We start from the raw sequence: 26,334 nt of genomic DNA on the forward strand, positions 1-26,334 counted from the left end.
ACATTAGAAACAAAGAAAAATTAGAATAATAACTAAAGAACTCTTAAATGTGTAAATGATCCATGTAATATATACTATTTATATAAGACCAATGATATACATATATATTCATTTTTTTTCATTTCTTCTTCTTCCACGGGAACTTGATGCTTTTCGACAGTTGAGTCTTTTTCAAATTCTCCAATATTTCCTCGCGGCGCAACTTCTGACTATACCCAATACAACTCTGCACGACATTTTCGTATATCTCGTAATCCTTCCTCAACTCCAGGAGCTGGTTAAGCCAAACGGTGCTGAGAACAAGCAACTCCTCATGGTTCAGCTTCAATTGGTCCAACTTGGCATCGATGACATCCAAGTCTCGGCTCTGCAAATACAGCACAGTCGAGTTCTCCATGTTGTCAATTTCAAACTGGGAAATTTTCGCCGTGGTGGATTCGATAAGCCGGGATATTTCTTCTTTATTCATTTTCAAGTCGTCGAGGTCCGGGAGCGGGAAGTCCAGCCAGTCGATGTCTTCCACGCTTATCGATTTCTTTCTCGTGTGGGAGTGTGTTCGTGGCACAGTGAGGCGATTACCCAGTTGTGCAATACGAGGATGCGGAGGTGGAATGCCGCTGCCTGATGAAGTTCGATCTAACCCAGGATGGTGAGCCGGCAATGCTGACGATGACGTTTGTTGTGGTGCTGATGCCGGTGCCGGTGGGGTCTTGAGTTCATCCAAGTTTACCGGTATATTCAACTTGATCAATAGGTTGTGTCTGATATCCAGCTTGATCCAATTGGGAGGCTGCAAATATGGCAATGTTGAAATTTGCTTATATATGGTGCGTACTCGTTCATTGTCTAGTAATGAGTCCGCCGCGGTGATGCTGGAGGTAGTAGTGACAGTGGTGTCGCGTGTGGAGGATGGATCTGCAGTGGTGTCAGTTTTGAAAGTTGCGGGTAGGATAAACAACTTGGACATGAGCTGTTCCAACCGGGCTTGGAATTCGCTTCTGTTGTTGAATGCGCTTTCGGGAATGGCAATGGTGGATGATTCTGGCGACTCTGGTGGTGGAGGAGGAGGAGGACGTGACTCGTATTCGTCGAATTCGTCAAAATCTCCAAACTCGTCATCGTCGTAGTCGTCGTCAATGTCGTTGTCCTTGTCATTGTCATCGTTGCCATTATCGTTTTCTTCATGGAGTGTACTTTCTTCAATGTCAAGTTCCTGTTGTGGCTCTGTTATGGCGTCACTTTGCTGGAGTTTGTCCTTATGCACTGATGTTTCCTGAGCCTCAAGCTCGTTCTCACAGAGATCCCGCTGCTCATTCAGGCCGTCAACCTCCTCGTTTCTCCCGCTGCTAATTCCATTGGCAGTTACATCCTTTTCTTCTTCTTCTCCTTCTTCCAAGTTCGCGGCCGGCAGAACATTGGACAACGGTTCTTCCCCCTGATTCTCCACGCTGTCTTGCCCATTCGCTCTGCTCTCCCACTGCCCAAGCTCTCCTTCACCTAAACGGCCCGGACTATCACGCGGCTCTAGATCACATTTGCTTCCATCCTCAGACATCGGGCCTTTCCACGTACACTTAAATGCTGGCCCAGATGTGTGCAATCCCCTTGTATGTGTTTGTCCAACTAGATGCCACCTTGAAAATATCGTACACCTTGTTCCGCGTCCATCAAAACTCGCCCTCTCTGTTTTGTGTCACATCACCTCAACCTTCCCAAATGCCTGCCGTTGAAAGCCGAAACCTCATCGCCACGGCAAGCACCACGGGCAAGAGCATGAGCACGGTGCCACTTGTGCTTCTATCCATCGGCAACCCCGGTCCGCTCACACGGCACTCGGTAGGCCACTACATTTTGAAACTACTAATGGAGAAATACCAAGCCAAGCAGCCGCAGTTGCGCCCCCTGTACGCCATCTCCACCAACCACGACTCAAGCTTGGTCTTTATCAAATCCAATCTGTACATGAACGAGAGTAGCAAAGCATGGACAAAATCGCGAGACAGGGAATCTATAAGACCCGGGTCAATTATTGTTGTGTTGTACGACGATTTCGAAGCTAATGTGCCTAAGGTCAAGCTCTCGAGGTTTGGCAAGAAGAACGAGAGCCATAATGGCATCAGGGACTTGACGAGCGTGATGCAGGCTGATGATGAACGGTTCAAGGTTTTCAAGTTGGGCGTCGGTATTGGTCCCAAGCCGCGAGACGCGAGTCGCGACGCTATGAGTCATTGGGTCCTACTGCCGTTCAAACCTGTGGAGAAGCAAATGATTGCTGAAAAGAGCTTCCAGTTGTGTTGCTTGTATTTGCAAAACATTGCCGAGTGCGATGGGGAAATTGGCGATGTGGGCAAATTCGATGCTCGAATAAAAAAGATATGGAGGAAGCAAAACGAGTAGAAATATATATAGAGAATAGAGTAAACAGAAAAGATAAAAAAAGAACATGAAATGTGGTTTCAAAAATGTCTAATATTCTTCTTCGATTTTTGATTCCTTTTGGTTTTTCTCTTTTTTATTCTAAAAAACGGTGTTTCGACGATGTCCTTCTTTGCGTGGTAATGCTAATCTTTCAAACGCATCACTTTCGTACAGATCATTCAAGTCGTAATCTTCATCGTCGTCCTCTCCGTCAAGGGAGTTGCTAAACAACTCCATGTCGGCATTGGTCAAGCCAATGGTGTTTTTAAACTTGGCCAAATCGTAGTCGCTTGGCTCGTAGTCTTCATCGTCGTCGGAGTCGAGTGCCACGTTCACCTTGGCCCCGCGCATGGCCAACGATGCAAGCTTTCTCCCCTTCTCAATGGTTTTCTCTAGTGATGCTCTATTTTTGATAAACAAGATTTTAGGATACATGCTCCTCTCGCCCTTGGATATGAACTCCTCCATTCTCTTTTCTGTCGGGTCCGCCAAAATGTACCAGAAATCACTCAACCTGTTTCGGGGCCAAATGGTGATGGTTCCCGTGAATGTTTGCAACCACACGTTGGACCAATCCTGCTGCAACACGTGCGGTAAAAGATCGAGCGATTTGACAATCTGGAGCCATTTCTTAATTTCGAGTCTGAACAATTGCTCCAATGCAGTGGCAATGAACCCGCCTCTAAATGATGCAAACTTCTCGTTGGTGGTCTTTCTCCGCGACATTGACACTGGTCTTCCGACTGTGCCCTTTGGTGCAAAGAAAAACAAGGAAATGTGCGGATTCACTTGAGAAACGATGGTGAAATTGACATGGTAATAAGTGTTGAGGGCATCCACAGGTATATCTGTTCTCAAAGAACCGTCTCTCCATTTGCTGCCGAGGGAAAAGGGCACCACTGCGCCAGTGGCAGGGTTCTTCATCATCAACACAACGGGGTTCAATATACCTGGAACTGCCGAGGACGCCAACAATGTAGACCAGATGATGCAGTGTGGAGACGTAATGTCATTGCATAAAATGACAGGTGAATGCGGATCTGCCGGCACCGTACTTATATTCAATTTCCTGCCGGTGGTTGCCGCAGCTTCTTCAAAAGTCGTTGAGCCGTGAGTAAAGAAATTGGATTTTCTAGCCCATGCAATGGCATCGAATCTTGCCCCCGTGCGGAGCAACCTCGGTATCCAAATGTACCACGGGTCTTCGCACGCGGTAATTTTTCTCGCCAACTGCGGCACCAAGAGTTTTTTCAACTCCTCATCGGTTCTGGTACAGAGTAAACTTGCAATTAAACCACCGCCAGATGTGCCCGAGATGATGTTGGGCAACAAGTCCTGGTCCAACAATGCTTTTGCAATCCCGAAATGTGTGTATGCAAAGCATGCCCCACCACTGAGACACAATGCCGATTTACCGAGGTTCTGCAGCACCGTTTTGAAGAATTTGTACTTGACCTCGATGTTGAGTTCCTTTGAGTCGATGATTGTATCGATGCAAAGAACAACTTCTTTGTAATACTCTTGAACCAAGTTTTTGGTGCCGTAGTACATGTGAGAGTACAATTGACGATTTTCGATACCGGCAAAATTTCTTTTCAAACACCCATGAAGCAAGACCAATAGTTCATGCTGGTTATTATGCAAGCGGGCGTTTTTCAACTTGTTAATCGTCAATCGCACCGTTTGTGAATCGTAATAGGAAAACCGAGGGTTTTCGGCCCACTTGTCCAACCCTAGATATCGGTCCAATTTTTTGGCATTTTGCACCCATTCCTCATAAGAGTTGGAGTTGCGCAAGGCATCTCTCAACTTCTTGCGCTCTCCCGTCCACGTAAAGAAATACTCCAGTAGCGCCACGTAGACCCGCACGAGAAAGTAGAATAGCCCCAAGATGGTGATCCAGATAAAGACACAAGTCAAGATGGGCCATCGGAGTAAGGTGAAGCTAGCACTGTTTCTAAATTCATTTTGCAAATTTTTCAAAGTGGACGAAGTTCGCCTCTGCTTATTGCTGGCTTTGCCTTTGCCCTTGGGTTTCCGCGGCTGGTATTCCTTGCTATTGATGGGGAACCAGTCGTTTTTGGATGAAATCAAATCTGGTTTCTGTACTGGTTTGGCACCCACCTCTGCCCCTTCGTCCGCCAATAATGTGCCAACTGTACTGCCATTATTATGGTGGTGGTGGTGGTGGTGGTTGGTGTCTATTTCTTCTGTATCCAGTGATGATTCTGGTGAAGATATATCGTGCGTATCTATATTTATAGGGCCATGCAACGGAGTAGCTGGGGATGTTGTAGTGGCATCGTCGTATTCTTGCCACACTAGAGCCTTGGCAAACTCGCTTATGTGGTCTTCGTCTATATAGTCATTAGCCTCGTCATATAACGGCTCTTTATCATAACATCTACTAGGGACAGGCGATGTTGGTGCTGATGTTAGTGGCGATGGCGATGATGATGAGCTCATCTGTCATGCAAAGAGAGGTGGCGGGATGGAATTTGGAATTCCTTGAACCTGTTTTTTTTTTTTTGGCAAAAGAAAAGGTGGGGTTGGTGTGAAGGTGAAGGTGGTAATGTGTTGATTATTTAAATATTGCCTGGCCGTGATGGTGTCAAGTGCTTCTATCTGCTTGTCTCTCTGTGTGTGTGTGTTTGTCTATAGCGTATTTCAGGTGATTGGAATCACGTTTTATACAGTTTGAAGACCGACGGGAGCTGGAGAAACACAACAGGTGGTACGCAGCTGCTACAACAAACGACGCAGACGGCAACGAGGAAGAGGAAGAAAGTTTGCTGTGGTTTTGCAGGTCCTTGTCATCGTCTGTAGTTGCTATTTTCATGTGCTTTGGTTCTGTTGCCGTACCCACCGTGAGTTTGGCGTTACCGTTATACCACAGCACAACAGAAGGAATACCGCAAATCATCGAGGTTGGCTGCTAAACCTACTTGGGAAGTCGAGTGACCAAGCCAAACTATAAAAAGACAAAGAGCATGCAAGCCGGCCCCCTCATATGCACTGGAAGTAGCTCCTCGAAGGGAGTGTTTCTTCTGCCGTTCCTACTGCCGTTGCCGCTGTGTTGGCCGATAAGCGAGAGGCACGTGACCCCGTGAACCCTTATCTGCCAAAGATCCCCCTCCTCCGCTTCCAGCAACTGCAACCCAATTTTGATCTCTTTCTTTCTTGGTTAGCATGTGTATAAAGAGGAGGCAAGAAAGGGAAAACTGGGTACCGTATATCCACACATGCCAAATGCCACATGCACCGGTCTATACGAAGAAGAGGGTGTCAAATTGGATCAAAGACCCCGGGGCTCATCCAACAGAGTGTGTGTTACTTTTCAACAGTGAGCCTAGCAGCTTGTAGGTCTCAAATGGGCCCACCCCCTCTCGCTCTCTTGACTGCTAATTATTGCCTACTTTGGCTGTACAACTAATACACATTTTCTTGTACCCACAACCCCATAACCCCATAACCACCCCCCCCCCCCCCACAAGTGACTATCCGAGGATAGTCTTCCAGAACAGCCCCCATTTTTGGTAGTTGGATACTGCCTACATGAAGCATTTAACTTTTAAACTAATGTTGATTTGCAACTACACGGCTTCCGTGACCCCACCACTCTCTTGGGATTGATACAGTTGATAGCTCTGGTCACGTGCCAAGTAGGCACGTGACCAGCCCGGCCGGCACGAGGGCAGTCGATATGTATATAGCGTTGTAGTATGAGCCAAACACATGCTTGGATTCCATTTCACCTCGTACTTGCCCCAAGAACACGTTGCAGATGGCCATAGACACAGTTATACTAGACATAGAAGGGACCGTATGCCCCATAACGTTCGTCAAGGACAAGTTATTCCCCTACTTTCTCGACAAACTCCCAAGCTGCCTCGACGCGATACAATTCCCCTTGTCTCGTAATGCCTCGCAAGATCCCATCGTCGAGATCCTATCACAATTACCACCCGACATCACCACTAGCTCCAACGCGACTTTCAGCCACTTCAAGAATCTAGTGGAAAACGACGTCAAGGACCCCGTGTTGAAGTCGTTGCAAGGTCTAGTGTGGAAACACGGATACCAGTCGGGAGAATTGCAGAGCCCCGTCTACAAAGACTCCGTTGACTTTATTGAATCTTTCCCCACGCAACACAAGGGGAAAATCTACATCTATTCATCGGGGAGCATTCCCGCTCAGAAGTTGCTATTTAGCCATGTCTACAATCAAGGTGCATCATCAGCCATTGACTTGAATCCGAAATTGAGTGGATATTTCGACATCACCACTGCCGGCTCCAAACAAGAAGCTAGCTCATATGCCAAGATTCTTGACCAGATCGAGAAACAGGCGGATCCAAAATCGGTGCTATTTTTGAGTGATAATTTAAAAGAGGTGGAAGCTGCAATTGAAGCTGGTGTGAATAGCTACATCGTGGTGAGACAAGGCAATGCGCCAATTTCACAATCACATTTGCTGAAACATAAAGTGATTGAAACTTTAGCAGGGCTCGACTTGTGAGGATGCTTGTAGATATAAAATATAGGTTCTGATGTTGTGCTGCAGACAAGTTATATTTTTTTTTTCTTGCAAAATTTCTTCTACATCGATTTCTACATATCCCTAAACAACATATCAGCAGCAACTTCTTCGTTCTTGTCACATGCCAAGTACACCTGTATCACCAAATGACGCTCGAATCCAAGCTCGCACAACCTATTGATTGCACTCTGATCTTGCTCTGACAACTGCAAATGCACGGCGCCTTCGGGTACTTCACCTCCTTGTGCTCCACCTCCTAGACCACCTGCTCCTGCGCCGCCTCCAATTATATCGCCTTCTTCTCCTTCAATCTCAAACCCCAAGTCATCTCCGCCAGCTCCCAAAAATGTTCTTATAAAAGCTTCGGGGTCCTGTTGGATCATATTGGCAATCTGGGGATTCGATGCTGCCAATTGCTCTAGTAAAGGTTGAATTAGCTCGGGGTTCGACTGCAACGCAGCCCTCAACAATTGCATCTGCTGCTCGTCACCCGTTCCGCCTAGACCGCCTCCAGCAGCGCCTGGCTCTGCCGCCGCGCTTCCTCCGCCGCTTCTTCCCTCCTGTGCTGCTGCTGCCGCGGCTTGCTCAAACAAGTTTTCTCCTCCTTGCGACTCATCAGCATCGTCGTCGTCTTCGTCCTCCTCGTCCACATCCTCGTCCTCGTTGTCGTCATTACGACTAACTTCAGCCGCGGTGGACTCAGCCAACGGAGCTATTCCCGATGTAGATTGTTGTGCTTGTAATTGCGGTTGTGGTTGCTCGGGGCGCTGTAACGACTCAGGGATCCCCGTTAGCAAATATTCGACGGCACGGTGGGGGTTATTGAATGCAGCTCTCAATGCAGCTTCAACTTGCGGCCTTTCATAGCCCATCTCCATAATATTGTTTATCGTGGCTTCTCTCGCGCTCCCCAAGGCAAACGTAGATTCATCTGCCACGGCAGGAGCAGGAGCAGGAGCGGGAGCAGGAGCCGTGCCTGCTCCTGGAGCAGGCGCAGGTGTTGCTCCAGCTGCATCGGCACTTGCACCCGAGTCAGCAGGCGTGATCGACGCATCCCGTGACGTCGATGCCGCAGGCTCCACTTTTGTCGAGTCGCCCGTTGAAGCAGACGCAACCTCGGCATTGCTAGGCGTCGAAGTCAGCGCCACTTCCGGTGCGGGTGTTGGTGTCTTCTTTGCCTTCGAAATCATAAATATAATCGACGAGCCCTCTTTCAATTTGAACGACTCCAACGTTTTGTCATCTTGCAACACTTTTCCCGAGTACACCAACTTGATCTGCGATGGCTCGCACTCTTTCTCCTTGCCTAGCTTCTCCTTGACTGACAACACCTAAAAAAAAAAAAAAATGGAAAAAGACCATCGATCTGTTAGTTAACTTGAACTCATTATCTCAACGCATGAGCCCAGACGTAAAATAAAAAAGAAGAATTGGAAAAGCCTTGAAAAAACATACTGTATCTTGCAATTCTGCGTCAATTGGCACCGTCTGCTTCTTGAAGTCCTTGAGGATAATCTGCATCTTAGTGTCGTATAATCTTCTTGCGTTTCTTTGGGGGTAAAGGATTGACTGATACCAAGATGATGATGAAGCCTTTGATACCGTACAATGATGGGCGTCTTCCCTTTATTTGCAAGAGTCTGTGTGGCGATTTTTCTCGATAGTGGGAGAAATTGGTAGCACTCGATGCATCCAACTATACATAGTTAAGGTCGGCATCCCACCCGCACTACTAGAAGTGGCAGTAGCAGTACTCAGAGATGAATCAATTGCTGCAATTTTCATCATCACGAGATAGGGCCAGTGTATTTGGAATTATTGCCACTTTTATATTCCTTTTCTTCTTCTTCTTTGTTATCAGAGTAAACAATGGCTAGAAGAAGTAGAAAACCCACTAGCGACGGGGTCAAGGGCCCCAGCTCCGCGTTGACTGAATTCTTGAGAAGTGAAGGCATCACCGACGCGTTCAGACAGAGACGTGAACGTGAAGCAGCGGGATTGCGAGCCACAGCTACACCCGAGGCGGAAGATGAAGGCAGCGGTGACGCTGGCGGGGGTGTTGCTACTGATGGTGTGCGTGGCACAACGTGGTTTACACCAACGCGAGTGGCAACTGGAGGCGCAACGAGTGGTCGTGACAATGAAGAAAACGAGAACGTTGAAAACGGTGATGAAGAAGAAGAGGAGGAGGAGGACGAGGAAATCATTCAGATGAGACGAGCGGCTAGAAGGAAAGCAAGAGCCGCGACTCGCGGCTCAGCGAGAACTCGCAAGCGAAGCGCACCCGGTGGTGGCAGCGATGGAAGCGGCGACAGCGATGATGACGACGACTATAATGAAAACGATGATGATGATGACGACGACTTGGGCGCTGACATGAAAAAATTCGGAGAAATGGATACTTGCGTAGACTGTGGTGACAAGTTCGAATTGTCAGTTTATTCCAGGTTTATTAAGGAAAAAGCGGGCTACTTGTGCAGTTCATGCAACCACAGTCTCCGTGAACGAGAAAGGAAAGCCAAGGCAAATCAGCTCAGCGCAAGAAGAAAGAGAAAAAAGGTTGCTCAAGCATTGTTGAACAAAACCACCATCAAAATCGCCAAGCTTCAAGATGTGTGCATCAAAAAGATTACAGAAAACATTGAAGATGTTCATGCCTTGGGTGATATCGGACAAATGAACTTGAGCAAAATCTCTACCATCTTGTCCAAGAACAGGTCTTTGAATAACAAGACAATCTCGTTATTCTTATCACCCGATATGAAGCACATTGAGTTTTGGGATTGTTCAAATGTCGACTCGGACTCGTTAAACAAAATTGCGTCCTTCTGTCCCAACTTGGAGTCATTGACCTTGTTCATGTGTGGGCAATTGCACAATGACAATTTGCAGTATTTTGCATCCAATCTAAAAAATCTAACCTCGTTGTCACTAAATGGTCCATTCTTGATTAGCGATCCCATGTGGCAAAAATATTTCCATGCAGTCACGGGAAGGCTATCCAAATTCGAAGTGCGAAACACGCATCGATTTGGAAACGATTCTTTGCACAGTATGTTGCAGTGCTGTGGACAAGACTTGACCTCGTTGAAATTGTCCAGATTGGATGGTGTCAACACGGTCGAGTCATATAGTGGGATTTCAAGTCATCTAGGAGAAAATAAGCTCGATGAGTTGGAAATTTCCTATCCAACTAGTGAAGACTTGGTCACCGACGACATGATGATTGAGTTATTAAGGAAAACGGGGGCGTCTCTTGCCTCCTTAAATGTCGATGGCTGTTCAGCGTTGACTGAGAGGTTTTTAGTCGAGGGAGTGGCAAAGCATTGCCGCAACTTGACGAGACTCTCCATGGCGAACCTAGACCAGGTATCCAACGCTGGATTTGCAGAGGCCTTCGACAACTTTGCAAAAGTCAACGCAGGTGGGTTATTGGAGGTCAATTTGACAAAGTGCACGGCGCTAGGCGATCGTGCTGTATATGCATTGTTGAATCATTCTTGCCAGACATTGGTTGAGTTGAGTATAAATTCGTTATACAAAGTGTCCAAGGATTTTTTGTCCCAGATTCTAACTAGCGATACACACCAGTACAAAGTCTTGTTGAAGGAGAAAGCGCAAAAGGATGAATCGGTGACTTTTTTCCATCATGTTCAGTTGCCCTTGTTGACATATTTGGATGCCTCCTTTGTGCGAGCCGTTGATAATGAGATCCTCACTTTGATCGGTGACAGTTGTCCAAAATTGCAAATCATTGAGGTTTACGGCGACAATAGGTGCAATGGCAAGGCCCTTTTCGATGAGGGATTAATGGTCATTGGCCGCCAGTCCGATGATCTTTGATTCCCCCCCCCTCCCTTGACCGCCTTTTTTTTCTTTCCTTTCTTTTTATAGGATCAATGTTTATACTTTTTCGTGGTGTGCAAGTGGTTATTTTTTGGAATAGATGCCTTGTGTGTATTTAAAACTGTTGGATATGGCGGCACTGGCAAATCTCTTTTAGTGAGATCAATAAGATCTACCTCGAATGTACCGTCTTCGACAGAAACAGAAAATGTCGGACCTTCATCCCTTGTTTCGCCAGGATGGCCGGCTTGCTTGGCAAAATGCTCAAGAATCCTACTGTGTGCGTCCTTCTCGTTCACTTTCAAAGACTGGTTGCGGAAAAGTTTATTATTGCTTCTTTGACGTTTGCGGATGGACTTGTTGTAAAAAACTGAGTTGGACGTGTTGAGATCCTTCCATATCATCGTATCATCAGAGCTGTCCTTGTTTAGGTTCAATATCCTCCTGACATTGGCCGAGGCAAAATCGCAGAACCAGTCCGAAAATGCATCTAATGCAGCCTTGGGTAGTTGCGTCTCGGTCTTGACAAAGTTGTAGATCGACCGCAAATTTTGCAAATTGCCTTGGTACAAACCCTCAAACTCTAACATGAATCTCCAAAAGCCAATCGAGTTGACCAAGTCTCGCTCTTTATAAAGCTTGTTGAAGAGCTCTCGGATCTTTACAGTACCCTTCTGACTCTTGTATAAAGTCAACAATGCAAGCACAAGCAATGGCACTGCGTCTTCATTCAAGAACTGAGTGAATTGGGATGTAAACTCATTCAGTAGTGACAAACTGGAGTCTTCCACTTGCCGCTCGTTTGAATCCGATGCCCGTGTCTTGTCGGACATGTCGATGTCCTCGTCCTGGTCTTTGTCCTTGCCCTTGGCCTGGTCCTGGTCGTTGCCCATTTTCTTAAAAAAACGTTTATCCACTATACTCTCCAATGCCGATTGAAATTTCGACTTGCTCAATTGCCTTTCCCACAAATTGAGAATCCCGTGCACCATTTCCAAATAAGACTTTTTGAGATATAGTTTTGAATTGCCGCTAAACAACTTTATCCAGTCAAAAAGATACTCATTAGCTTGGCTGGGCATGTTTTGTTGCACCAAAAAATCAACATACCCAAGTCGAAGGTCATTTTGATCCAACGGCACAAACCTCGAGTTGGCTCTCTTGTATATTTCGTCTATAACTTTGAATTTTTTTTCATTCTCATTCTCATCATCACCATCAACATCGTTTTGTGCCAAGGATGACGATTCAATAAAATTGATATATTTTTGCCAAAGCTCAGTGTCATAACAGTTTGGCACCAACGCTCTCTCAAAAATGCTTCTGACAAAATTAAACTGGGAACCGTCCTCTGGCGATGCGTTGTATGCTGTAATCTCTTTATCAAGATACTCTAGCCATATCTTGCGCTCGGTGTCTATTGCCAGTCTATCTGTTGAAAAATCCTGATTCAACAATTGCTGCTCGTACTCCCAGATTGCGCCCACTTTCATCTGCGTTGAGGCAAACACCACATTAAAGTAATCGTCGATAATCTGGTGCTTTTCAATCAATGAGAGCTCTTCCAACTTGGACTTCCCAAATTTTCCCACGTACTCGGGCAAAGTCTCCTTATCTAGCAACTTCTGAATCTCGAAATTCTTGCTGATCTCGCTAAATTGCGAGTAATACTGAGCATATTGATACATGGGAATCTTCAACGCCTGTAGATAAAGCTCTCTCAATTCATTGGAAGAGTTCAGCTTCTCTGTTTCAAACTCGATTGCCTTGTCCCAAATAGGGTGAGATTGGAAATGGTATGCATTATATTTCAATGCTTCCCTATACATGAATCTGAACTTTTCGGCATCTGCCCCGTTTGTCGTTTTCAAAGCTGCCAAATACTCTGACCATAGGGAAACCGAATGAGGAAAATTCTCCACACCAGTGCGAAGAACATTTATCGAGGCCTCTGCTCCATTTAATTTGAACTCAACAATCAGCCACTTTTTCCAGTACTCCTCCAAGTTCGGGAACCGCGTTAAAAGTCTCCTGTAAGCGCTATTGATTTTTTGTTTTTCCTCGTTTGGTACGATATTCGCTGCATTCTCTCCAGATACAAGTTTTTCATTGATCCACAAGTCGTAGTAGTTGAGAAGCTGGCTCCATAGCTCAATGTTGTTGAGGTCTTTCTGGAGTCTTTGCTCAATCTCCTCTGTGTCAAGACTGAGTAGCTCATGCTCTTCGTTGGTGTTGGACAAGTCTATGGGCAATTTCAATGCCAAGGTCATCTGATCTTGAAAAAAGTGCGCGTGAGGATCACGAAGTACTAGTACTAGTACGAAGTAGGACTGTGAAGTACGGATATGAAGTATGAAGTATGGGTTGTGTAGATAAAAGTGTGGTAGGAGTTGTATAAAGTAAAGAGTATAGTAGAGACGGAATTTGGCAGTACTTTGAAGGTTTTAATTTTCCTTGATTTTCCATCGTGAGAAGAGGTCAAGCCAAAAGGTCAAAAAGACAAAGAGAGGTGTTGATTAGAGGGCAACCACCATGAGCAAGAACAGAATCCACTCCAACGTAGCGTTTGTGTCTCCGTATGAGCTACCTCCGACTAACAATTTGGAGCTACTACAGCTTCTATCGAAGCTGGATCGTTTTCTTGCAGACACCGTTAAACCAAAAGTGAATCTTCTGCTCCCCACACTGAACCAATTTGATGCCTCGGAAATTATTGAATTGAACAATACAAAAATACTCAGCAGTACGGCTGACCAGAAAAGCAGTGGCAAATCCAAAAATCAAGTTCAGTTTACCGACGTGATAAACGAAGACGAGGAGCCTAAATTTTACATCGATATCGGCAAGATGCGCCCGAAGAACTTGATGGAGGAGATCTCGACAGTCATCTTGAACAATTTCCCAAGTCTACGAAACAACGCCATCGAAAAAGTTCTTGTTGATCTTGTTTGCTTTGACGGCACAAGCCGAGAGTTTGAGTGGTCTGCCATTGGCTACGAATTCATGGACCACAAAACAATATTCATACGACTTCATAAGCTTGTCGACCTTCAGTGGCTTGTGAACACATATAAGGATATAGACTCAATCATACCGAATGGCCTGTTAATATACAGCGACGAGCTCGATGAGCTTAAGGAGCGGTTGGCAGAAACTTTAGAAGTGCAGCCGAGCGTGGTATCGGAGCAGCTAAAGAACCAAACGAGGTTGGTGATCTCCAATTCGAAAAACAGAGCCCGGCCCAAAACAAAAGGATTTGAAGATCTCGACTTGGCGATGCAGTCGTATAGCGACTACAAAGTGGATAACAATGACTTGATTGACGTTGCCAACGATATGAAAGAAGGAATCGTGAAGGATATCATTCGATTCAGGACCAAGATGCTCTCGATTGAAAAAGAGAACCGGCGAAGGCGAATGGAGCAGGAGAGAGTCAAGACTAGACACAAGTTGAGCAGATTGATTGACGGTCTCAAAGAGACAAAGCAAGACCAGAAGCTAGCCAATGAGATGAAGGAGGTGCCCACGCCCAAAAAACCACAAGAGTTTACTCCGCCCAATGAATACTATGAGTTGAGTGATAAGGAATACGAAGTCATGATGACAGAAAGGGAGTTGGCCAATGACAAGAAGGAATATGAAAGACATTTACTGAAATTCAAAGCCAAGGAAGAAGTCGAGAAAGAAAAGCTCAAACGAGACTATGAAAAGCAACTCAATTACGAAAGCGACCTCTTGGAAAATAAACTCGATGCGATAGATCGGTTGAGAAACTATCAGCAGAATGGTCTTGCGCTGCTATATGAAAACGATTACAACGAGTATTTGAAACAGCGGCATGCAAAGAGGTCTCTTGAGGAAGAGATGGATGCCAGGGACATCGAGAATGAGAATGAAAATGAGAACCAAAATGAGAACAAGGACGAGAACAAGGACGAGAATGAGAACGAGAACGGGAACGGGAACCAGGAGCTCAACAAACAGAATGAAGGTGCCTATAAAAAGCAAAAAACTGAAAAGAAATTGGAAAGAGTAGGTGAAACAAAAATTTTCAACATCAAACTTTTACCGGCAGATCAACGAGAGCAAATTGCATCCAAAATAAACGACCTTTTGGTAGATTGCCTTGGTGTCGAAGACGATCTTATGCACCAAATAATCTCCGAAAATCTCGATTCTCACAACCTTGATGGGAAAGAGTCTTTGGTTGCAGAACTTGTGGATGTTCTAGAGGAAGACGCTGAAAAGGTCGTTGATGACTTGTACGAGTTTGTGGTTTCAATAGCGTCAAAGGAGTGAGAATTGTTATTGTTCAAAAGTGTAATGATGATATTCAATAATAATACTAATTAATAAAACTGACTTATAGACAGCAACGAATAAAAAATGTTCACCAGTGTCTTTTTTTTCATCTTTTTTTTTTTTTTCCTTTTTTAAAAACAGCAACCTTTTGAAATTAAAAAGTGGGATCAATAACAATTGACTTTAACCCGGTTACCATACAATCCGTGTAGATGTAGTGAGAACCAGAGAGCTTTGACCAGTTGAAAAAAAAAAAGTCTGTTCATTCATTCTCATTCTGTCTCTCACTCAGTAAGTTTCGTATCTTAGTGATACCAGCCCAACGAATTGGAAGCTTGCACGGGCTCAGATATATTGTTTGCACCAGGTCCGCGTAATTGAGGTGAGTATTCAGGATGAGGTCGTTGGTCTTCGCCATTCAAAATACACCCGTTATTGATTCTCGTAAAGATAGCAGAAAAGCCCGAGGCACTGTCGTCCGTGGTGAAGAAGTCGTCACTAGACATGCCGAAATTGGACTCCGAGTCCGACAAGGGCAACTCAACGTTTTTATTGTTCCTTCTAAATTTGGCAAACAACAAAACCATCAAACCCATGTATAAACCACACCCTGCTGCCGCGCCGACTGTTATGCCCGCAACTCTCTCTTTGGTCGAGCTTGTTTGGTCAGTGTACGCCATATCCATGGACCCATTGGGGTTGACAGGTGCATTATTTCCCGATGATAAACCGATAGACCGCTGATCCGACTCGTCTAATCCAATAAGCGGTATTCGACTGTCGATCAATGACGCTAAAGTGTTTTGAATGCCATCTGGATTTTTGTAAATCATCGAATCAGGACTAGAGATCAACTGGCTTAGCGTCATTATACTGTTGGAAGGAAAATAAACCTCGGCAACGGTGATGGTGTAGTTGATGCTTGCAGCCTGGTATGGAATCAATTGCTTAACAGTAACGTCACCAAATCCTTTAGTGTTGGTAAAGGGAAAAGTCAAGACACCGGGCAAGAACAGGAAAATTTGAGCTGATGTGACTGTATTGTTTACGACAAAGGGGTAATTCAACGCATTCTTGAAACCAACAGTAATGATTGTGTATCCACTCTTGGGCGCGCTGGTGGCCTCCGGGGTGATGGCGCGTGGCAAGCCCGATGTTGAGTCTGGTGTAGGCGAGCCTTCTTCAATTTCCGACTGAGAGGTGTTCTCGGCGTCCCTAGAAGGTGTTGTGGCCATCACCAAGGACGAGGGCAACCAGTTCTTGGTCGAACTAGTGGATCCGCCCGCACGCGCCACTCCCGTCGATGTGGTTGGTGGCGCAGTGATGGTTGCAGATGTGGTTGGAGCGAAACCTTCAGTCTCGGACACTCCGTCAGACTCTTGCCCCGATAATTGGGCAGCAAGTGCAGTTGACAGGTTAATTGTCTGCTGACCTGATGGATTTGCTGAAGCAGTTCCTTGCCCGCTGGATGCAGTGGTGCCACTTGTATGAACTGATGAGCCAGTAATTGTGGCATCGCTAGTTGCAGAACCGACACCCGTTCCTTCTCCATCTTCATCGGTTGAGCTGCCTGATACCTCCGAGCCGGCAGCGCTATTTGCTGATGCTGCAGCTGTGGTTGATGCTGTGGCCCAGGTACCCGTGCTATCTTCGGCAATGGTGGATGAGGCGGACGCATGCGACTCTGCACTCAAGTCGGTCAGTGCGCCAGATGTAGGGAATAAACCTAAATTGGTTTCAGTCGCATTGGTCAAATCTGTAAAACTGGATCCCAATGCAGATGAATGGACAAATACTTCATCACTTGAAAAACTTGACTCTGTTACCAAAACTTCAGATGGCGAAGCTGTCAAAGTTGCTCCACTTGAACCAGAGATTTGCGGCCCTAACCCTGACAAAGATTCTGACCCTGTGTTGGCAGAGGTGGTGGTGGTGGTGGGCACAGCTGCCTCACCAAAAGTTGACGACCCAAAAGAACTTGAAACAGTACCGCTGACTAGCAAGTGACTGTCAAGAGATGAACCCTCAGCAACAGATGACTCAAAAAGGGACTGGTAACCGGAGTCAGATGCAGCAGCATGCGAAGAAACCACCACTCCACTAATTGCAGTCGAAGATGGAGACTCGGTGTGGGAAATGGCTTCGGTTTCCAAAGTCGATGTGAGCTGCAGATGTGCAATGAGTCCGTTTGACAACGAGCCACTCAGAATTTCCAAAGCAGCACTAGAGTCCCAAACTTCGGTGTCTGTTGTGTGACTAGAAGCTAAACCACTGACTGCTGTCAACGATGCCAACGATGCCAACGATGGCGACGACTGTGTTTGAAATGCAGATCTAGAAGCGTCTGAAGAAGCAATGACGGACTCTGTGGCAGAAATCAAGTCGGTGCCGGAAGTTATAGCCACCATGGCAGAAAGGGAGGAGCTTCTCAAGCCACTTGATATGATTGGAACCGGGCTACTTTCTGCCAGATGCCATTCGCTTGAAACTTCCTCTATACTTGAAGCGCCAAGCGTTGTGTGACTTGAAACAAGGTATCCCGAGCTAGACAATAATGAGGGTGTAACCAAAGCTGCAAGCTCGGAGCTAGCACTAGGAGTGCGTGAAGCAGCACTAGAGTCAGTGACAATCGATGAACCCAAGGATGAACCAAGAGGCGAGCCTGTGTGCTCAGATGCCGTTGCCAACCCAGTAGAAGTTGCGGATGAGATTTCGTTGGATGATCCAAGGGATGAAGAAACAGCGTTCAATATTTGCAGCGCCAGTGACAACGAAGCATCCGATGAAGCATGAGTGGATGACAAGCTGCCAGAGACAAGCGACTCTGAAGGTTGACTGACCAAAGAGCTTGACAAATATGATGATGATGATGATGATGATGATGGTGATGATGGTGATGATGGTGATGATGATGAAGTGGCTGATGCTGATGCTAGAGAAATCTCGGATGCCGTTGCGAGTGATGTATCCTCGGCTGATGATGATAAACTTGTTTGAATAGCTTGAGCACTCAGCTCAGAAAAAGACGGTGCCGAGCTGACGCCTGTTGCCTCTGAAATGGAGCTTGAAGAACCAGTGACAAACGCCAGACTCTGCTCAGCTAAAGTGGACTGGTCGAGTGATGAGCCACTAGGAATAGCACGGTCTGTAGAGGCGCTGGAGCTTGCTACTGCTGTTGTTGGTGCTGTTGTCAATGGGGATGAAACAAACTGAGCCGATGATTCAGGTGATCTGAAAGAGCCTGTAACGGGTGTCAGCGCAATAGAAGGCTGGGATGAAGAAAGAGCGAGTGGTGATGCTGTTGATGTGGTGCCAGTAGCGACTTGGGAAGTTGAAGCAGTATTTGCTGTGGCATGTGATTCAAAAGACGATATTGAGCTGGTGGTGGTGACTGGTGAAAGTGTAGATGAGACAGGAGGCGAGAGGTGAGTATGCAGCGATTCCCCGAGAGAAGAAGAATCATCGTCACCATCGTCACCTAAAAGACCAGCAAAGGCCGTTAGTGAAGCCCCGGCAGCTAATATTGTGGAATCTGATGTTACAACTTCGGGTGGTGTAGCTGCAGTTGATTGATCTTTGGGTTCATCGGGTGGCGTTGTAGTTAGAGCTGTAGTTGCAGCTGCAGCTGTAGACGATTGAACTACCGTATTGGCCGCGCTTGAAGTTGGGTGGGGTGATCCCGAGTCGGATGCGGCTTTGGCGACTCCTGGGAGACTAGATTCGGTTGTTGGTTCGGAGTGGCTTGTTGTCAACGATGTACTACTAGTAACAATCAGCAACTTGGTTGCGGCATAGGGTGAGTCTGACGCCAGCAGCCGCGAGTTGGACAAGTCTGAGTTGATTGCGGGTCTGATGATTGAAGAAAGGGCTCCTGCTAGGGTGGCTCCCGATGCAGATGATGTCACTTTGCTAACTTCCATTGTCGCTGCGTTTGCCTCGCTAGTTTGAGGAGACGTTTGTTCAGACTCGACAGATGTGGTTGGGTAATAAGGTGCCGTCACGGGCGATTGCTGATTTTGTCTAGATGATTCGCCATCGGCCAATGTACGTGAGATGGCGGGCACCAAGGTTGAAACTGACGACAGCAGCCGCGGTGCTGCAAAGTCTGAATTAGCATGGGGATCTCGCGTTCTTCTTGGTGGCTCTTCGTTCCCACTAGAGACAAAAGGGGTATTCGTGGCTGGAGTATATACACGTGGCGGGCCTCCATCTGATGATGGTGATGATGATGATGCTATTGAAGTGGCTGGGGTATCGATGGGTATTAGTGATGAAGACAAAGGTGAGTTTGATGCGACTGCTGCTTTACCTTGTGAGCTTAATGACGGGCTTGGATCGGGTCTTGGAGCGGGTCTAATGGGTACTGTTGAGTTGCCGTACCCTGAAAATTCATCAGAGTTGTCTGGAGCGTCGGAATCGGCCCTTTTAGCGGGCACTATTCGTCCATCCTCGCGGATCTCAAGCGGTACAACGTGTAATGCATTTATGGTTGACAAGCATGATAAGATGTAAAGTGCAGAAGCTAATCTCCGCTTGACATCGTACTTCATTTTCGATTAAAAATAAGTTGTATTTCTGGATATCGTCTGTTGAATTAAAAACAAAAAAAAAGGGAAAAGGAAGAAAATGAATAAATGAATGAATGAATGACTATAGCTGTAGATAGCTTTGAGTTTTGTTAAAGAACACTGTAAGCGAATGAAAGTGAAAAGTTTTTCAACCTGTCTATGAGAACCGGGTGGTGTGACGACAGCAACAACAATGTTGGTCAGAGAGTTGAATGTAGTGGTGGGGAGATGAAAAAAATGAATGTCTGTTGCAAACAAATGTGTCTTTTCTACAACTTGTTTGCCTCTTTAAACCGAGTTCGTTTTGATGAAGCCGAACTGAGCTGCTGGTGTTGTTCTTGTAAGTTGTCTTGCACCGTTCTTGGACGTGTTTATACTTGTGAATTTTGGACCCCAACTGCTGCTAATGTAAATGAAATAGAAAATAGAAATCAAGTGAGCGAATGAGGGTGGTGGTGAAAACGATGATGGTGATGATGATTGTTGGTTACACTTTGTTGTTGGAGATGGCGGTGGTCGAGGTGGCGGTGAACGTAGTGACTGGTCAAGGGAGAGGAAGAAGAGGAAGTGAATGTAAAAAAAAGTGGTGTGAATTGAAGTAGAAGAATGAAAGTTTGAAAGTTGAGAGTTGTGTTGTCAAAATTTTTATTAATGCGGTGGTGGTGGTGGAGGAGGTGTTAGTTAGCTAGTCAGATAGTTGAAGAGTAATTTAGCCCAAAACCGCCCTATTGTATGTTCAGCTCCACTGCTGATTTTGAATTCTTTTCTAATTGATTGTGGTTATTTTATTGTTAACCACTGGAAATAACCACCAAGAAACCCAGAAGAACAACAACAAACCACGAACTGACTTTTAACCGTAACAGCTCAGTTCTAGTGGTTCCGGTGATTCTATTGTCCCAATCGTAAAAAATAAAAAAAGACAAAAAAAAAAAGAAAAAGAAAAAGGAAGAGGTTTATCGTCTCTTTGTTTAGCTGCTGGCGGTGGTGGTGTCTGACAATTCCAATATCCTGTCTGCATGAGTCTCCTCTGGTCTGTCTCTCTCTTTGCAGATTGGGTTGTTGATGCGGCCGTGCTGCCGCAGCAATACTGCCAATTCCCGCCATCCTCTCTGGTCGAAACCGCGTATTTCTTTGCCCATGTTGGTGAGAGAACGAGGAGGTCCTTATGCCAGAGTCTCATGGTTTCGTCAGGCCTTTGAATGGCCCTCTTTGGTGTATATTATTCTCTGCCACTGTTAAACACTGCCTTTTTCTATACCAGTGCATATGACTCTACTGACTGACTGATTGATTGACGATTTGGGATTAGGTTGGTGGCGCTATCATCTGATTTGGGTAGTGCCACCTGCTCTCCCTCTCCATAACTTTAATCATAAACGCGTTAGACATATTGGAGGGAGGTTGCTACCAAATGCACTGGCTTTATTTTTCTTTTCTCTCGTGTAGCAAGAGGGAAATTATCTTGCAACTTGAAACATCAACAATCAAAACAAGCAAAACAATCAAAACAGACTGCCAAGTATGGCAAGAGCCGGGATACGAGGAGGCCAAGAGGCAAACAGGCAAACAGGCCAAGAGGCGAGAGATTTGAAAAATCATGCGCGATTCTAGAATCACGAGGACCTCGACAATCTCCTTTTCAAGCACAGACCATCTTCGGATACTCTGACCCAACGCCTCTAGCCCCATACTCCCAATCTCGATGTCATCTCAGCGACTGACGATTGACGATTGGAAAAAGGAAAAAATACACAACCCGGCACCAGATATAATACGCCAATTCTCAGCTTCTTCTTGTCGCTAAAATCGAAAAAAAAAAAAAAACAAAAAAAAATTGTTCCAACTGAGAGAAAGGGGGAAAGGAGGGTTTTTCTATTTAGTCTGGTAAACAACAATTATTACCCGTCAGAGAAGATACGGCTTCCCCGTTACGTTATAGTGTAGCGAGACCGAGGAGAAGGGGGGAGGAGGAGACGTCCCAGCGTTTGGAAGCTTATTGACGACAACTGCTTCTCCAATGGCTCAAAGTGATGTTTTCCAGATCCTACATCGCTAGGATCAAAGTTCCTGGGGAAAATATAAATCTCAATTCATGTAGCCCGCCATATCTCCACAGCCACTTTTGCAAAAAAAAAAAAAAAAAAACAACAAACAATAATATGAGGCCATCCGTGAGGGGTTTTCTTCGTCTTTACTGGTTCTTTGTCTCTACCTAGTATCGCGCATCTCAAAACTTGTTGTAGTATTTGTCCGAGAAACGGTTTTATTGTTTCACATCTGTTTTGGCTTTGTTTACCGTCACTATTGCCACTCCTACCACTCTCTACCACTCCTGTCACTACCACTACAATCTCCCCGACGCGAAATTGCTTCTCGCGCAGTCGCAGCAGAAAAAAAAAATTGCCACTTTGCGACGACGAACCTTCGACGCAGCTGCGCGGTTTTTCTTCGCGCAGACAGCGTTGTTACTGGGCGACGTGTGAGCGCGAGCTAAAACTGGCGATCCCCAAAAATAACCACCACCACTACCCCAACCACCTCTCCCCCCCCCTTTCCCTTCCCTCTCCCGAGCAAGGAACGCGTTTCGCGTCAAAAGGATCGCGACTTTCAATCTAACAACACACTCTATCGTGTTATGGCGTGCCGCCCCATCCTATTGTCATCATCATCATCATCTGCGAGGCTCCACGGCTCAAATCTGCCTTGCTCTACTAGGGCAGTGGAGACAGTTTTTTTGCACTGTGGTTGCAACTCCAGCTACTAGAGGAGGATCACTCTCATCCACGATTTCCCAGTATTCACCTCTGATCGCTCCAATCGCCCAGGGGATGATCTCGGTAATCGCGCGGTCTTGGTATCTCTCGACATGCTAACAAGGTCCCTGTCTCAGCCAAAGCGACGATCCCACTACAACCGAGACAGGTATACCGCGTGAGCACCTCCCAACCGTCCACAGCGCATGGAAAAGCCTCGCCTCGATTTTCCCTCTTTTAGTTTCACCTAGCTTTTTCCAAGACACCACGAGCTCAATACTCTTTATTACTCACAGACACCAAGTCCCAATACGAAAGCGGGCTAGAAAAGGAATTGCATAGGCGGATACGTTTCTCCCTATTTCCAGAGTCTAGAACAAGCCCAACGTGAGCAGCAAAAGAAAAAAAAAAAAAAACAAAAAAATAACGCTTTGAAACAATAAGATCGTTTTTTTCTCAATTTTGCTAATCGTATAGCCTAACTCTTTTTATTTTTGTCTTTGTCTTTCATCGGCACTGTTCAAAAAGTCTGCATGAAGAATAACTCTGACATCAAACTAAGAGTCAATGTCGGTCCTTCCTGCGCTTGTTCTATCTTTCTCTTTTTTTTTTTTTTATTGGTAGGATGAGATGCTGTGGAGGTTAAACGAGAGCGCTTTCTGGTTTTCATTGCAGATTGGGATCATCACGGTTCCATCTAGAAGTCGAGTTACCCTAAGCGGAACAATTCTAGAATTTCCTGCAAAGTGCAACTAGATTCTTATAGGCGCCGCGACAACATTTGCGCGATCGTGCAACCCATCTGGGTTTGATTTGGTAAGGCTTCCATCGTTGCATCACTATTTGAGACAAAAAAAAAAAAAAGGGAACCGAGTAGGGCGACGGTATAAATTTTTTTGCAGCCGAAGTTCCAAATTTGTTGCGTCGACTGATCAAACAACGCGTCTATTCATCTGGTGTATCAATCTTTCTGCTGCAGTATTGTGGTGTTCTACTGTTGATGAGACCCACGTTGAACAGGCATAAGCATATCCAAATGAGCCCGCAAAGCTAGCTATCTGTTAGATCAAGGTAACAGAAACATTACACATAGAATCGGCTTTGTCAGTTGGGAGAGGGTTCTTTTTTTTTTTGTGACTTGGGAGATTTTCCTACTAGTTGAATCAAGAATCTTGACTGATTCAAGATCCTTGATGTGGGGAATCGTGAATTTTCATCGATTTTCAACACACCCTCTCTCACGCACCTCTTGATGCTTATCTTTCGACTCTGCAAACCAGAACCAACATGATTCCATACCCGTCACTTTGGTTCACATTATTCAATTCTATTCCAATGAAACCTTTCCTGCCAGTTTGTTCGTCCTTGCCTCGAACATGGTAGCGTGAGTGATCTATCAAAAAAGAATTGCGCAATACTTCGAGATATACTCACTCAGTCATTCATTCATCACCCCCTCAAGCCAATCACTTCTTTATCATCGCCCCTGATAGCATCCACATGCCCGGTTCAGCAATCGAAAATGAGAACGAGCACAATGAACACTGCGGTACAACAACAACAAGCAGACTCCGCAAATTCGACAAACAGCTCCTAGACCAAGCCGCGCCGACAAGTTACATGGACGAAGACGACCAGATTGAATATATCCACACTTTGAACCTCTACAACTTGCAACAATACATGCTCTACATGAGATGGGTGATGTATCTATACACCGTGGAAATAATCGCCACGATCGCGACGCAGCTCGTCGCGAAAGAAGCCCACATCGTCAACTTGTTGTTCCTCCTTGGCATTTGTCTAAACATAATCTGCATCATTCAACTCCCGCGGGATCTCATCAAGTTTAAAAAGTGGATCGTGGTTGTTACAGCGGTGATTACGCTCCAAGTGGCGTGGATCGACGTGGTGGTGCAGCCGCGGTACTACATGGCGGGTCTATCCCTAGTTAATTTCGTGATGCCGAGGTTGTTTCAACGGTGGTTTGAGTCTGTTGGTGAGTCTGTTGAGCAGTTGAATGGGTTGAAGTACAAGTATAAAAACGTGTGACTCTAGTGTGGGGCTAAAACTATAACGAAGACGTTGTTTGGGGTTTCATAGACCAAGAAGAACCTGGGCTCGTATCTGGAGCTCTAATCGTGTGAGTGAAAATTGAACATACTACTCTCTCCTCGAGATGACGCAGAGTTTGCAATCGATGCGCCAGGAGCCTCGATATCACTCAAGCGAGCTTTTCGGTGCCCTCCCCCCCCCCCCCCCAGTTCACATTGATGGGCCTGGTATCCCCAAATGTCATAAAAAAGAGGGTGAATCCGGTATTGATCTTGACCAAAGAACATTCCGCTCTCTTTCATTAACTGGTCCAAGATGTATCAGTCGAGTAACGTCGTTGACCCTAGTTTAGACCCCATGTATCGTGTATAGCTCATGCACCATGGAGAGGGTAGATTGTTCTCTCATCTCCCAAATAAAAAAATTTTGAACATCACATCGACCTATTCGTTGCCAAACTCTGCTCAAAATTTCACCTTTTATTTTTCTCTTATTGTCTCTGAGTCCATGTTGCTCGGCGATTGAACACCACGAGTCATCGCGAGAGACCAAGAAGAGACGGCTAGGAATCCAACTTCTCCACAAGTAGTTGCCATCGCAACTGAGCCCAAACTTCACAGGGTCCCCCCACAAACAGATCCGCCGCAATAAAAGAAAGCAAAGAAAAACTTCATCTAGATCGTATATGCCCAACGGGCAATCTTACATCTCATGAAAAAAATGAGAAAAACAAAGAATACGAGACACTCCGGTCACATGATGAAATTTCCTCGATCCAAACGTTTCATCTCCACATCTTACAGCCACTTGACTCCAGATCCAGATGGGACGAGAGTTTAAGGGAAGGATAATGATACTCGGATACCGCCCGTTAAACATGTCCATTACCAACAGCTGGATCAAAAGAAGAAATCATTTGAATCTCGCAGTGTGTGTGCTTTATCTATTCCATCAGCACCTTGCCAAAAAATAAGTGAGAATATTTTTTTTACATGTTGCTAAATTTGGCAACTAGCAATGATCCGATCCCCACTCGCGCCATAAATAAAAAAAAAAAAAAACAGAGAAGTTCTGGCCCGTGGTTTTTATACATTTGTGCTCATCTAACAACAACATATACTCCAAAGGGTGACTCGTTGCGGAGTCCATGCCTAGCGTCTAGAATGATAAAGAAAGAGAAAGACGAAAGAAAAATTTTTCACTTTGCCGAGTTTTTGCGATCACCGTGACCTTGAATAGATAATCGGGAGCAACGGCTACGTCAATGCCGTGATTTCGACCATCGCTTCCATTTGCTCAATTTGCTGTCTAGCTGACCCAAGCCTGCGATTTGCAATTAGGGGAAAAAGACGCTGCCCAGTAAACGTTTCTCTCTCCAGTCGGAGAGAAAAGAAACTTTTTTGTAAAATTGCGAGATTGGCTCGTTGTTGTTGTTGTTGTTGTTGTTGTTGTGCTCCGTTCGGCAATTGAAAAAAGCTCACCATCTCGCCACTCGGCCGAATCCCCCCAAAAAAAAGAAAGCGCAAAAAAAAATTTCCAACTTTTTCTAATCTTTTTGCATTGCTGGGTTTTGATTTGCGTCTCTCCGCATGGAGCCATGGAGCGAAAAAAAAGAAAAAAAAAAAAAGGAAAATTGTGGATATATCATTCTCCGCGATTTCAAAACGAGCAGATTTTACTCAGATATTTACTAGAACATGTAAAAAAATTACAAAGACAGGGAATGTCGATGGCAGGGTCAATCATGTTTGGTTGACACCGAGCTGCTGCATTGCAAGCCGATTAGTCGTAGTTGAGCTTGAGTGCGTGTTTGGCTGCAAAAACAGAAGGAAAAGAAAAGAACAGAAAA

At 45.6% G+C, this 26,334-nt stretch overlaps 10 protein-coding genes across 10 annotated transcripts; 5 read left to right on the top strand and 5 right to left on the bottom strand. All coding sequences in view use genetic code 12, as the record gives it.

Annotated features, from left to right (window-relative positions):
- Positions 1-118: 118 nt before the first annotated feature.
- Positions 119-1,555, bottom strand: LODBEIA_P01730 (uncharacterized protein; the record flags this gene model as incomplete). Its single annotated transcript, XM_066971650.1, has 1 exon — positions 119-1,555. One exon carries the CDS (start codon positions 1,553-1,555, stop codon positions 119-121), a length of 1,437 nt encoding a protein of 478 aa, XP_066827111.1.
- Positions 1,556-1,716: 161 nt separating this feature from the next.
- LODBEIA_P01740 (uncharacterized protein) lies at positions 1,717-2,397 on the top strand (the record flags this gene model as incomplete). The annotated part of the gene is made up of 1 exon (XM_066971661.1): positions 1,717-2,397. One exon carries the CDS (start codon positions 1,717-1,719, stop codon positions 2,395-2,397), a length of 681 nt encoding a protein of 226 aa, XP_066827112.1.
- A 120-nt stretch (positions 2,398-2,517) lies between these two features.
- Positions 2,518-4,884, bottom strand: LODBEIA_P01750 (uncharacterized protein; the record flags this gene model as incomplete). Its single annotated transcript, XM_066971672.1, has 1 exon — positions 2,518-4,884. The coding sequence occupies one exon, from the start codon at positions 4,882-4,884 to the stop codon at positions 2,518-2,520; it is 2,367 nt and encodes a 788-aa protein (XP_066827113.1).
- A 1,318-nt stretch (positions 4,885-6,202) lies between these two features.
- On the top strand, positions 6,203-6,937 carry LODBEIA_P01760 (uncharacterized protein; the record flags this gene model as incomplete). The annotated part of the gene is made up of 1 exon (XM_066971683.1): positions 6,203-6,937. The coding sequence occupies one exon, from the start codon at positions 6,203-6,205 to the stop codon at positions 6,935-6,937; it is 735 nt and encodes a 244-aa protein (XP_066827114.1).
- Positions 6,938-7,029: 92 nt separating this feature from the next.
- On the bottom strand, positions 7,030-8,479 carry LODBEIA_P01770 (uncharacterized protein; the record flags this gene model as incomplete). The annotated part of the gene is made up of 2 exons (XM_066971694.1): positions 7,030-8,289; positions 8,414-8,479. The coding sequence occupies 2 exons, from the start codon at positions 8,477-8,479 to the stop codon at positions 7,030-7,032; spliced, it is 1,326 nt and encodes a 441-aa protein (XP_066827115.1).
- Positions 8,480-8,827: 348 nt separating this feature from the next.
- LODBEIA_P01780 (uncharacterized protein) lies at positions 8,828-10,801 on the top strand (the record flags this gene model as incomplete). The annotated part of the gene is made up of 1 exon (XM_066971705.1): positions 8,828-10,801. One exon carries the CDS (start codon positions 8,828-8,830, stop codon positions 10,799-10,801), a length of 1,974 nt encoding a protein of 657 aa, XP_066827116.1.
- A 53-nt stretch (positions 10,802-10,854) lies between these two features.
- LODBEIA_P01790 (uncharacterized protein) lies at positions 10,855-13,074 on the bottom strand (the record flags this gene model as incomplete). The annotated part of the gene is made up of 1 exon (XM_066971716.1): positions 10,855-13,074. One exon carries the CDS (start codon positions 13,072-13,074, stop codon positions 10,855-10,857), a length of 2,220 nt encoding a protein of 739 aa, XP_066827117.1.
- A 262-nt stretch (positions 13,075-13,336) lies between these two features.
- Positions 13,337-15,103, top strand: LODBEIA_P01800 (uncharacterized protein; the record flags this gene model as incomplete). The annotated part of the gene is made up of 1 exon (XM_066971728.1): positions 13,337-15,103. The coding sequence occupies one exon, from the start codon at positions 13,337-13,339 to the stop codon at positions 15,101-15,103; it is 1,767 nt and encodes a 588-aa protein (XP_066827118.1).
- Positions 15,104-15,411: 308 nt separating this feature from the next.
- On the bottom strand, positions 15,412-19,656 carry LODBEIA_P01810 (uncharacterized protein; the record flags this gene model as incomplete). Its single annotated transcript, XM_066971739.1, has 1 exon — positions 15,412-19,656. The coding sequence occupies one exon, from the start codon at positions 19,654-19,656 to the stop codon at positions 15,412-15,414; it is 4,245 nt and encodes a 1,414-aa protein (XP_066827119.1).
- Positions 19,657-23,930: 4,274 nt separating this feature from the next.
- On the top strand, positions 23,931-24,482 carry LODBEIA_P01820 (uncharacterized protein; the record flags this gene model as incomplete). Its single annotated transcript, XM_066971750.1, has 1 exon — positions 23,931-24,482. One exon carries the CDS (start codon positions 23,931-23,933, stop codon positions 24,480-24,482), a length of 552 nt encoding a protein of 183 aa, XP_066827120.1.
- Positions 24,483-26,334: the final 1,852 nt, after the last annotated feature.

The sequence above is a fragment of the Lodderomyces beijingensis genome (genome assembly GCF_963989305.1).
Source record: "Lodderomyces beijingensis strain CBS 14171 genome assembly, chromosome: 1".
Taxonomy (NCBI): domain Eukaryota; kingdom Fungi; phylum Ascomycota; class Pichiomycetes; order Serinales; family Debaryomycetaceae; genus Lodderomyces; species Lodderomyces beijingensis.